Here is a 14,373-nt window from a genome sequence, read left to right on the forward strand (position 1 = left end):
AACTTTGCCCCTCCTGGTAGGATTGTATATCCCATACGTCACTAGCTCATGGACTCTTGCCAATTACATGAAAGAAATCCCCTTATAGTGATTTTTTTACCCGTAAGCGGATGGGCAAAAGTGTGACCCTTTATCATTGAGTTACAGTTTCCACAGCCTAAAAATGGGTAACAACCCTGGTTTTTACCTGTTAGGTAGCTTTTCTTAACCACTCTTGCACTGCCTAAATCTGTGTGAACTAGTTAATCTCTTAGATTTCTTCTCCTCCTAAAAGCAGGCATAGGGGTAACTCAAATTCTGCAATGTCTGGGTGACACTTCTGTAATATGGACCATTGTTTTCTAACAGTCTTCATTATCTCACCACTATGGTTGTTATAATCCATAACCATTACCAAAAGTTTATCCCACTGAAGAGATTTATTGATATTGTCCCCTGGCTCCATGCATCTTGTAGGGAGGTATTAACCCCCAATGTGCTTGAGCCTTCTAAACCTAACAAGGAAAAAAATCACTTACCTTGGAGCTGGAGCTGTGGGGCAGGCACAGAATCCCAGGTCTGACAGATCCAGATGACTTCTGACAGGGACCTGGAGAAAAAGGAAAAGCAGAGTAACCAACCCTGGTTTTCCATATGGGGGTTAGCATAAATTGTTGGAGGAGAAACAAGGACTACCCTGCTGACCTCCAACAGCTACCACAACTCTTACTCAAGAGGATTACATGGACACCGCATTACCCCTATCCTTGCTTGCAGGGAAACTACCCATTAAAGGATAAATAATATTATTCAGAGCACCATCTTCACACACCTCCTAGATATACGAAGGCAAAGAATGACTGGGACTTATGGGAAGTGGGAGGGATACTTAAAGGGACAGTCTACACCAGAATTTTTATTGTTTTGAAAGATAGATAATCCCTTTATTACCCATTCCCTAGTTTTGCATAACCAACACAGTTATATAAATACACTTTTTTTTATCTCTGTGATTATCTTGTATCTAATCCTCTGCAAACTGCCCCCTTATTTTAGTTCTTTTGACAGACTTGCAGTCTAGCCAATCAGTGCCTGCTCCCAGATAACATCACGTGCACAAGCACAGTGTTATCTATATGAAATATGTGAACTAACACCCTCTAGTGGTGAAAAACTGTCAAAATGCCCTGAGAGAAGAGGAGGCCTTTAAGGGCTTAGAAATTAGCATATGAACCTAATAGGTTTAGCTTTCAACTAAGAATACCAAGAGAACACAGCAAAATTGGTGATAAAACATAAATTGGAAATTTTTTAAAATGACATGTCCTTTCTGAATCATGAAAGTTTATTTTGGACTAGACTGCCCCTTTAAAGCTTTTGATGGGGTGTTCTTTGCCTCCTCCTGGTGGCCAGGATTTGAATTCCCACTAGTAATTAGAATGGATTCGTGGACTCTCCATGCCATTGGAAAGAACTCTACGTACCCATAGACACTCGTCCACTAATAGCAGACAGCCAAACCAGTACTGAAACATATCAGCAGAGGTAATGAAATAGGAGTATAATGTTGATCTGTAAAGGGAGGCAGAAGACTAATCGCTGCGACCGAATTTACAGAGAGCCCATAAAAAAGATTTCCCGTGAGCCAAAAATATGACCATGCTTGTACTCTAAGGGGAAGCCTGGCTTAAATATGCTCTGGAGTGCCATTCACTGAAGAAATCAAGCACATCACCATGCTTCAACCACCTAACGAGGCAAAGATAGAAACTAAAGGATGTGTAAGGTGGAAGGTTTTTATAGGCGTTTGAGGTTTAGGAAACTTTGCCTCCTCCTAGTAGGAATGTATATCCATATGTAACAGTTTGTGGACTCTCGCCACCTATATAAAACAAACAATAATAAAAGTATATTGCTTAGTTATAAGTAGTAACGTTGCATTTTACATTAAAGCATTTCTTGTCGCTTTACCCTCGTATACACAAACGTAAATATACAAATCTCTTGTAATGTGATGATAACATTTAATATAAATGATGTCACATGTAAAGCAGACGAAAAGGTAGCAGGTTGCGGTGAAGACACCTCAGCAATAATGAGATGCAGGTGGTGACAATATTAGGCCTGCAGGTGTGAGCGGATATTTACATATGTATATTTATATCAGTACAGGAATGTGAGTGATGAAACCACTTCAGTTAATCAGATCCAGCTGCACAGAGCAGTGAGCGCTGCTATTTCTGTTGCTTCAGCAAGTTGTGCAAATGCCCGAGTCCCAAAAGGCTCGTTGTGCCAATGTCACTGCCGGGACTGTGGCTCCCAGAGAGCTTTGTAGTTTGTTAAATTCACAAGCTAATTTCATGTTAAAATGAGCACAGATGAACAATTAAATATGAAGTCGCACAGCGATCTTAACTCCTAGTATGCCAATCATCTACAGAAAAAAATAGTGACGAGTCGCACAGTGATCTTAACTACTAGTAAGCCAATCCCCTACACAAACAAATAGTGACGAGTCACACACTGATCTTAACTTCTAGTATGCCAATCATCTACAGAAACAAATAGTGACGAGTCGCACAGTGATCTTAACTACTAGTATGCCAATCACCTACACAAACAAATAGTGACGAGTCACACACTGATCTTAACTTCTAGTATGCCAATCATCTACAGAAACAAATAGTGACGAGTCGCACAGTGATCTTAACTACTAGTATGCCAATCACCTACACAAACAAATAGTGACGAGTCGCACACTGATCTTTAACTACTAGTAAGCCAATCACCTACACAAACAAATAGTAACGAGTCGCACACTGATCTTTAACTACTAGTAAGCCAATCACCTACACAAACAAATAGTAACGAGTCGCACACTGATCTTTAACTACTAGTAAGCCAATCACCTACACAAACAAATAGTGACGAGTCGCACACTGATCTTAACTACTAGTATGCCAATCACCTACACAAACAAATAGTGACGAGTCGCACACTGATCTTAACTACTAGTAAGCCAATCACCTACACAAACAGTGACGAGTCGCACACTGATCTTAACAACTAGTATGCCAATCATCTACAGAAACAAATAGTGACGAGTCGTACACTGATCTTAACTACTAGTAAGCCAATCACCTACACAAACAAACAGTGAGGAGTCGCACAGTGATCTTTAACTACTAGTATGCCAATCACCTACACAAACAAATAGTAACGAGTCGCACACTGATCTTTAACTACTAGTAAGCCAATCATCTACACAAACAAATAGTGACGAGTCGCACACTGATCTTTAACTACTAGTAAGCCAATCACCTACACAAACAGTGACGAGTCGCACACTGATCTTTAACTACTAGTAAGCCAATCACCTACACAAACAGTGACGAGTCGCACACTGATCTTAACTACTAGTATGCCAATCCCCTACACAAACAAATAGTGACGAGTCGCACATTGATCTTAACTACTAGTATGCCAATCATCTACACAAACAAATAGTGACGAGTCGCACAGTGATCTTAACTACTAGTATGCCAATCACCTACACAAACAAATAGTGACGAGTCGCACACTGATCTTTAACTACTAGTAAGCCAATCACCTACACAAACAGTGACGAGTCGCACACTGATCTTTAACTACTAGTAAGCCAATCACCTACACAAACAAACAGTGAGGAGTCGCACAGTGATCTTAACAACTAGTATGTTCGTGGACTCTCCATGCCATTGGAAAGAAATCTACGTACCCATAGACACTCGTCCACTAATAGCAGACCGCCAAACCAGTACTGAAACATATCAGCAGAGGTAATGAAATAGGAGTATAATGTTGATCTGTAAAGGGAGGCAGAAGACTAATCGCTGCGACCGAATTTACAGAGAGCCCATAAAAAAGATTTCCCGTGAGCCAAAAATATGACCATGCTTGTACTCTAAGGGGAAGCCTGGCTTAAATATGCTCTGGAGTGCCATTCACTGAAGAAATCAAGCACATCACCATGCTTCAACCACCTAACGAGGCAAAGATAGAAACTAAAGGATGTGTAAGGTGGAAGGTTTTTATAGGCGTTTGAGGTTTAGGAAACTTTGCCTCCTCCTAGTAGGAATGTATATCCATATGTAACAGTTTGTGGACTCTCGCCACCTATATAAAACAAACAATAATAAAAGTATATTGCTTAGTTATAAGTAGTAACGTTGCATTTTACATTAAAGCATTTCTTGTCGCTTTACCCTCGTATACACAAACGTAAATATACAAATCTCTTGTAATGTGATGATAACATTTAATATAAATGATGTCACATGTAAAGCAGACGAAAAGGTAGCAGGTTGCGGTGAAGACACCTCAGCAATAATGAGATGCAGGTGGTGACAATATTAGGCCTGCAGGTGTGAGCGGATATTTACATATGTATATTTATATCAGTACAGGAATGTGAGTGATGAAACCACTTCAGTTAATCAGATCCAGCTGCACAGAGCAGTGAGCGCTGCTATTTCTGTTGCTTCAGCAAGTTGTGCAAATGCCCGAGTCCCAAAAGGCTCGTTGTGCCAATGTCACTGCCGGGACTGTGGCTCCCAGAGAGCTTTGTAGTTTGTTAAATTCACAAGCTAATTTCATGTTAAAATGAGCACAGATGAACAATTAAATATGAAGTCGCACAGCGATCTTAACTACTAGTATGCCAATCATCTACAGAAAAAAATAGTGACGAGTCGCACAGTGATCTTAACTACTAGTAAGCCAATCCCCTACACAAACAAATAGTGACGAGTCACACACTGATCTTAACTTCTAGTATGCCAATCATCTACAGAAACAAATAGTGACGAGTCGCACAGTGATCTTAACTACTAGTATGCCAATCACCTACACAAACAAATAGTGACGAGTCACACACTGATCTTAACTTCTAGTATGCCAATCATCTACAGAAACAAATAGTGACGAGTCGCACAGTGATCTTAACTACTAGTATGCCAATCACCTACACAAACAAATAGTGACGAGTCGCACACTGATCTTTAACTACTAGTAAGCCAATCACCTACACAAACAAATAGTAACGAGTCGCACACTGATCTTTAACTACTAGTAAGCCAATCACCTACACAAACAAATAGTAACGAGTCGCACACTGATCTTTAACTACTAGTAAGCCAATCACCTACACAAACAAATAGTGACGAGTCGCACACTGATCTTAACTACTAGTATGCCAATCACCTACACAAACAAATAGTGACGAGTCGCACACTGATCTTAACTACTAGTAAGCCAATCACCTACACAAACAGTGACGAGTCGCACACTGATCTTAACAACTAGTATGCCAATCATCTACAGAAACAAATAGTGACGAGTCGTACACTGATCTTAACTACTAGTAAGCCAATCACCTACACAAACAAACAGTGAGGAGTCGCACAGTGATCTTTAACTACTAGTATGCCAATCACCTACACAAACAAATAGTAACGAGTCGCACACTGATCTTTAACTACTAGTAAGCCAATCATCTACACAAACAAATAGTGACGAGTCGCACACTGATCTTTAACTACTAGTAAGCCAATCACCTACACAAACAGTGACGAGTCGCACACTGATCTTTAACTACTAGTAAGCCAATCACCTACACAAACAGTGACGAGTCGCACACTGATCTTAACTACTAGTATGCCAATCCCCTACACAAACAAATAGTGACGAGTCGCACATTGATCTTAACTACTAGTATGCCAATCCCCTACACAAACAAATAGTGACGAGTCGCACATTGATCTTAACTACTAGTATGCCAATCATCTACACAAACAAATAGTGACGAGTCGCACAGTGATCTTAACTACTAGTATGCCAATCACCTACACAAACAAATAGTGACGAGTCGCACACTGATCTTTAACTACTAGTAAGCCAATCACCTACACAAACAGTGACGAGTCGCACACTGATCTTTAACTACTAGTAAGCCAATCACCTACACAAACAAACAGTGAGGAGTCGCACAGTGATCTTAACAACTAGTATGTTCGTGGACTCTCCATGCCATTGGAAAGAAATCTATGTACCCATAGACACTCGTCCACTAATAGCAGACAGCCAAACCAGTACTGAAACATATCAGCAGAGGTAATGAAATAGGAGTATAATGTTGATCTGTAAAGGGAGGCAGAAGACTAATCGCTGCGACCGAATTTACAGAGAGCCCATAAAAAAGATTTCCCGTGAGCCAAAAATATGACCATGCTTGTACTCTAAGGGGAAGCCTGGCTTAAATATGCTCTGGAGTGCCATTCACTGAAGAAATCAAGCACATCACCATGCTTCAACCACCTAACGAGGCAAAGATAGAAACTAAAGGATGTGTAAGGTGGAAGGTTTTTATAGGCGTTTGAGGTTTAGGAAACTTTGCCTCCTCCTAGTAGGAATGTATATCCATATGTAACAGTTTGTGGACTCTCGCCACCTATATAAAACAAACAATAATAAAAGTATATTGCTTAGTTATAAGTAGTAACGTTGCATTTTACATTAAAGCATTTCTTGTCGCTTTACCCTCGTATACACAAACGTAAATATACAAATCTCTTGTAATGTGATGATAACATTTAATATAAATGATGTCACATGTAAACCAGACGAAAAGGTAGCAGGTTGCGGTGAAGACACCTCAGCAGTAATGAGATGCAGGTGGTGACAATATTAGGCCCGCAGGTGTGAGCGGATATTTACATATGTATATTTATATCAGTACAGGAATGTGAGTGATGAAACCACTTCAGTTAATCAGATCCAGCTGCACAGAGCAGTGAGCGCTGCTATTTCTGTTGCTTCAGCAAGTTGTGCAAATGCCCGAGTCCCAAAAGGCTTGTTGTGCCAATGTCACTGCCGGGACTGTGGCTCCCAGAGAGCTTTGTAGTTTGTTAAATTCACAAGCTAATTTCATGTTAAAATGAGCACAGATGAACAATTAAATATGAAGTCGCACAGTGATCTTAACTACTAGTAAGCCAATCACCTACACAAACAAATAGTGACGAGTCACACACTGATCTTTAACTACTAGTAAGCCAATCACCTACACAAACAAATAGTAACGAGTCGCACACTGATCTTTAACTACTAGTAAGCCAATCACCTACACAAACAAATAGTGACGAGTCGCACACTGATCTTAACTACTAGTAAGCCAATCACCTACACAAACAAATAGTAACGAGTCGCACACTGATCTTTAACTACTAGTAAGCCAATCACCTACACAAACAAATAGTGACGAGTCGCACACTGATCTTAACTACTAGTATGCCAATCACCTACACAAACAAATAGTGACGAGTCGCACACTGATCTTAACTACTAGTAAGCCAATCACCTACACAAACAGTGACGAGTCGCACACTGATCTTAACTACTAGTAAGCCAATCACCTACACAAACAGTGACGAGTCGCACACTGATCTTAACAACTAGTATGCCAATCATCTACAGAAAGAAATAGTGACGAGTCGCACACTGATCTTAACTACTAGTAAGCCAATCACCTACACAAACAAACAGTGAGGAGTCGCACAGTGATCTTTAACTACTAGTATGCCAATCACCTACACAAACAAATAGTAACGAGTCGCACACTGATCTTTAACTACTAGTAAGCCAATCATCTACACAAACAAATAGTGACGAGTCGCACACTGATCTTTAACTACTAGTAAGCCAATCACCTACACAAACAGTGACGAGTCGCACACTGATCTTTAACTACTAGTAAGCCAATCACCTACACAAACAGTGACGAGTCGCACACTGATCTTAACTACTAGTAAGCCAATCATCTGCACAAACAAATAGTGACGAGTCGCACACTGATCTTAACTACTAGTATGCCAATCCCCTACACAAACAAATAGTGACGAGTCGCACACTGATCTTTAACTACTAGTATGCCAATCATCTACACAAACAAATAGTGACGAGTCGCACAGTGATCTTAACTACTAGTATGCCAATCACCTACACAAATAGTGACGAGTCGCACACTGATCTTTAACTACTAGTAAGCCAATCACCTACACAAACAGTGACGAGTCGCACATTGATCTTTAACTACTAGTAAGCCAATCACCTACACAAACAAACAGTGAGGAGTCGCACAGTGATCTTAACAACTAGTATGTTTGTGGACTCTCCATGCCATTGGAAAGAAATCTACGTACCCATAGACACTCGTCCACTAATAGCAGACAGCCAAACCAGTACTGAAACATATCAGCAGAGGTAATGAAATAGGAGTATAATGTTGATCTGTAAAGGGAGGCAGAAGACTAATCGCTGCGACCGAATTTACAGAGAGCCCATAAAAAAGATTTCCCGTGAGCAAAAAATATTACCATGCTTGTATTCTAAGGGGAAGCCTGGCTTAAATATGCTCTGGAGTGCCATTCACTGAAGAAATCAAGCACATCACCATGCTTCAACCACCTAACGAGGCAAAGATAGAAACTAAAGGATGTGTAAGGTGGAAGGTTTTTATAGGCGTTTGAGGTTTAGGAAACTTTGCCTCCTCCTAGTAGGAATGTATATCCATATGTAACAGTTTGTGGACTCTCGCCACCTATATAAAACAAACAATAATAAAAGTATATTGCTTAGTTATAAGTAGTAACGTTGCATTTTACATTAAAGCATTTCTTGTCGCTTTACCCTCGTATACACAAACGTAAATATACAAATCTCTTGTAATGTGATGATAACATTTAATATAAATGATGTCACATGTAAAGCAGACGAAAAGGTAGCAGGTTGCGGTGAAGACACCTCAGCAATAATGAGATGCAGGTGGTGACAATATTAGGCCTGCAGGTGTGAGCGGATATTTACATATGTATATTTATATCAGTACAGGAATGTGAGTGATGAAACCACTTCAGTTAATCAGATCCAGCTGCACAGAGCAGTGAGCGCTGCTATTTCTGTTGCTTCAGCAAGTTGTGCAAATGCCCGAGTCCCAAAAGGCTCGTTGTGCCAATGTCACTGCCGGGACTGTGGCTCCCAGAGAGCTTTGTAGTTTGTTAAATTCACAAGCTAATTTCATGTTAAAATGAGCACAGATGAACAATTAAATATGAAGTCGCACAGTGATCTTAACTACTAGTAAGCCAATCCCCTACACAAACAGTGACGAGTCGCACAGCGATCTTAACTACTAGTAAGCCAATCCCCTACACAAACAAATAGTGACGAGTCACACACTGATCTTAACTTCTAGTATGCCAATCATCTACAGAAACAAATAGTGACGAGTCGCACAGTGATCTTAACTACTAGTATGCCAATCACCTACACAAACAAATAGTGACGAGTCACACACTGATCTTTAACTACTAGTAAGCCAATCACCTACACAAACAAATAGTAACGAGTCGCACACTGATCTTTAACTACTAGTAAGCCAATCACCTACACAAACAAATAGTGACGAGTCGCACACTGATCTTAACTACTAGTATGCCAATCACCTACACAAACAAATAGTGACGAGTCACACACTGATCTTAACTACTAGTAAGCCAATCACCTACACAAACAGTGACGAGTCGCACACTGATCTTAACTACTATTAAGCCAATCACCTACACAAACAGTGACGAGTCGCACACTGATCTTAACAACTAGTATGCCAATCATCTACAGAAAGAAATAGTGACGAGTCGCACACTGATCTTAACTACTAGTAAGCCAATCACCTACACAAACAAACAGTGAGGAGTCGCACACTGATCTTTAACTACTAGTAAGCCAATCATCTACACAAACAAATAGTGACGAGTCACACAGTGATCTTAACTACTAGTAAGCCAATCACCTACACAAACAGTGACGAGTCGCACACTGATCTTAACTACTAGTAAGCCAATCATCTGCACAAACAAATAGTGACGAGTCGCACACTGATCTTAACTACTAGTATGCCAATCCCCTACACAAACAAATAGTGACGAGTCGCACACTGATCTTTAACTACTAGTATGCCAATCATCTACACAAACAAATAGTGACGAGTCGCACAGTGATCTTAACTACTAGTATGCCAATCACCTACACAAACAAATAGTGACGAGTCGCACACTGATCTTTAACTACTAGTGATCTTAACACAGTGATCTTAACAACTAGTATGTTCGTGGACTCTCCATGCCATTGGAAAGAAATCTACGTACCCATAGACACTCGTCCACTAATAGCAGACAGCCAAACCAGTACTGAAACATATCAGCAGAGGTAATGAAATAGGAGTATAATGTTGATCTGTAAAGGGAGGCAGAAGACTAATCGCTGCGACCGAATTTACAGAGAGCCCATAAAAAAGATTTCCCGTGAGCCAAAAATATGACCATGCTTGTACTCTAAGGGGAAGCCTGGCTTAAATATGCTCTGGAGTGCCATTCACTGAAGAAATCAAGCACATCACCATGCTTCAACCACCTAACGAGGCAAAGATAGAAACTAAAGGTTGTGTAAGGTGGAAGGTTTTTATAGGTGTTTGAGGTTTAGGAAACTTTGCCTCCTCCTAGTAGGAATGTATATCCATATGTAATAGTTTGTGGACTCTCGCCACCTATATAAAAGAAACAATAATAAAAGTATATTGCTTAGTTATAAGTAGTAACGTTGCATTTTACATTAAAGCATTTCTTGTCGCTTTACCCTCGTATACACAAACGTAAATATACAAATCTCTTGTAATGTGATGATAACATTTAATATAAATGATGTCACATGTAAACCAGACGAAAAGGTAGCAGGTTGCGGTGAAGACACCTCAGCAGTAATGAGATGCAGGTGGTGACAATATTAGGCCCGCAGGTGTGAGCGGATATTTACATATGTATATTTATATCAGTACAGGAATGTGAGTGATGAAACCACTTCAGTTAATCAGATCCAGCTGCACAGAGCAGTGAGCGCTGCTATTTCTGTTGCTTCAGCAAGTTGTGCAAATGCCCGAGTCCCAAAAGGCTTGTTGTGCCAATGTCACTGCCGGGACTGTGGCTCCCAGAGAGCTTTGTAGTTTGTTAAATTCACAAGCTAATTTCATGTTAAAATGAGCACAGATGAACAATTAAATATGAAGTCGCACAGTGATCTTAACTACTAGTAAGCCAATCCCCTACACAAACAGTGACGAGTCGCACAGCGATCTTAACTACTAGTAAGCCAATCCCCTACACAAACAAATAGTGACGAGTCGCACACTGATCTTTAACTACTAGTAAGCCAATCACCTACACAAACAAATAGTAACGAGTCGCACAGTGATCTTTAACTACTAGTAAGCCAATCACCTACACAAACAAACAGTGATGAGTCGCAGTGATCTTAACTACTAGTAAGCCAATCACCTACACAAACAAACAGTGATGAGTCGCAGTGATCTTAACTACTAGTAAGCCAATCACCTACACAAACAAACAGTGATGAGTCGCACAGTGATCTTAACTACCAGTAAAGCAATCACCTACCCCCCCCCCCCCGTACCTGAATTGCATCATCTTCAGCTGCCTCGTACAAAAGCTCATCGTGCAGCTGCAGGATGAAGTAAGCCCCTCGGTTCGGAGGTGAGGGATTCCTATGTCTGCCTGTCCTTCCTATTTATTCAGAGAGAGACTGTGATTAGAGAGAACCTAAAGAGTATCTAAAGCTACTAGTGTTATAATTATCTCATGATTCAGACAGAACATGCAATTATATAAAACCCTCTCGTTTACTTCTATTATCAATTCTTCTTTGTTTTCTTGGTATAATTTGTTGAAAAGCAGTGCCATAAGCTCAGGAGCGTACATGTGTCTGGAGAACTAAATGGCACCAGTTTTGCAAGAACACTAGATATCTGCACTCTCACTTCCTATGCTGCTCTATACTAATCGCTCAGTATTACATGAGTGGTGTACACTTGCTATGCTGCTCTATACTAATCACTCAGTATTATATGAGTGGTGTACACTTGCTATGCTGCTCTATACTAATCGCTCAGTATTACATGAGTGGTGTACACTTGCTATGCTGCCCTATACTAATCGCTCAGTATTACATGAGTGGTGTACACTTGCTATGCTGCTCTATACTAATCGCTCAGTATTACATGAGTGGTGTACACTTGCTATGCTGCTCTATACTAATCACTCAGTATTATATGAGTGGTGTACACTTGCTATGCTGCTCTATACTAATCGCTCAGTATTACATGAGTGGTGTACACTTGCTATGCTTCTCTATACTAATCACTCAGTATTACATGAGTGGTGTACACTTGCTATGCTGCTCTATACTAATCGCTCAGTATTACATGAGTGGTGTACACTTGCTATGCTGCTCCATACTAATCGCTCAGTATTTCATGAGTGGTGTACACTTGCTATGCTGCTCTATACTAATCACTCAGTATTACATGAGTGGTGTACACTTGCTATGCTGCTCTATACTAATCACTCAGTATTACATGAGTGGTGTACACTTGCTATGCTGCTCTATACTAATCACTCAGTATTACATGAGTGGTGTACACCTGCTATGCTTCTCTATACTAATCGCTCAGTATTACATGAGTGGTGTACACTTGCTATGCTGCTCCATACTAAATCGCTCAGTATTACATGAGTGGTGTACACTTGCTATGCTGCTCTATACTAATCACTCAGTATTACATGAGTGGTGTACACTTGCTATGCTGCTCTATACTAATCACTCAGTATTACATGAGTGGTGTACACTTGCTATGCTGCTCCATACTAATCGCTCAGAATTACATTAGTGGTGTACACTTGCTATGCTGCTCTATACTAATCACTCAGTATTACATGAGTGGTGTACACTTGCTATGCTGCTCTATACTAATCGCTCAGTATTACATGAGTGGTGTACACTTGTTATGCTGCTCTATACTAATCGCTCAGTATTACATGAGTGGTGTACACTTGCTATGCTTCTCTATACTAATCGCTCAGTATTACATGAGTGGTTAACACTTGCTATGCTGCTCTATAATAATCACTCAGTATTACATGAGTGCTGTACACCTGTTATGCAGCTCTATACTAATCGCTCAGTATTACATGAGTGGTGTACACTTGCTATGCTGCTCTATACTAATCGCTCAGTATTACATGAGTGGTGTACACTTGCTATGCTGCTCTATACTAATCGCTCAGTATTACATGAGTGGTGTACACTTGCTATGCTGCTCTATACTAATCGCTCAGTATTACATGAGTGGTGTACACTTGCTATGCTGCTCTATACTAATCACTCAGTATTATATGAGTGGGGTACACTTGCTATGCTGCTCTATACTAATCGCTCAGTATTACATGAGTGGTGTACACTTGCTATGCTTCTCTATACTAATCACTCAGTATTACATGAGTGGTGTACACTTGCTATGCTGCTCTATACTAATCGCTCAGTATTACATGAGTGGTGTACACCTGCTATGCTGCTCTATACTAATCACTCAGTATTACATGAGTGGTGTACACCTGCTATGCTTCTCTATACTAATCGCTCAGTATTACATGAGTGGTGTACACTTGCTATGCTGCTCCATACTAAATCGCTCAGTATTACATGAGTGGTGTACACTTGCTATGCTGCTCTATACTAATCACTCAGTATTACATGAGTGGTGTACACTTGCTATGCTGCTCCATACTAATCGCTCAGTATTACAAGAGTGGTGTACACTTGCTATGCTGCTCTATACTAATCACTCAGTATTACATGAGTGGTGTACACTTGCTATGCTGCTCTATACTAATCGCTCAGTATTACATGAGTGGTGTACACTTGCTATGCTGCTCCATACTAATCGCTCAGTATTACATGAGTGGTGTACACTTGCTATGCTGCTCTATACTAATCACTCAGTATTACATGAGTGGTGTACACTTGCTATGCTGCTCTATACTAATCGCTCAGTATTACATGAGTGGTGTACACTTGCTATGCTTCTCTATACTAATCGCTCAGTATTACATGAGTGGTTAACACTTGCTATGCTGCTCTATAATAATCACTCAGTATTACATGAGTGCTGTACACCTGTTATGCAGCTCTATACTAATCGCTCAGTATTACATGAGTGGTGTACACCTGCTATGCTTCTCTATACTAATCGCTCAGTATTACATGAGTGGTGTACACTTGCTATGCTGCTCCATACTAAATCGCTCAGTATTACATGAGTGGTGTACACTTGCTATGCTGCTCTATACTAATCACTCAGTATTACATGAGTGGTGTACACTTGCTATGCTGCTCCATACTAATCGCTCAGTATTACAAGAGTGGTGTACACTTGCTATGCTGCTCTATACT

The 14,373-nt window shown here is 40.4% G+C and overlaps 1 protein-coding gene across 1 annotated transcript in view; it reads right to left on the reverse strand.

Moving 5' to 3' along the window:
• Positions 1-14,373, reverse strand: part of POLQ (DNA polymerase theta) — a 444,612-nt gene that overhangs the window by 22,797 nt on the left and 407,442 nt on the right. Inside the window, exon 29 of the mRNA XM_053705140.1 lies at positions 11,539-11,648. Coding sequence (XP_053561115.1) covers positions 11,539-11,648 — 110 coding nt within the window. The remainder of the gene's footprint in view (positions 1-11,538; positions 11,649-14,373) is intronic.

The sequence above is a fragment of the Bombina bombina genome, chromosome 3, assembly GCF_027579735.1.
Source record: "Bombina bombina isolate aBomBom1 chromosome 3, aBomBom1.pri, whole genome shotgun sequence".
Classification (NCBI taxonomy): Eukaryota; Metazoa; Chordata; class Amphibia; order Anura; family Bombinatoridae; genus Bombina; species Bombina bombina.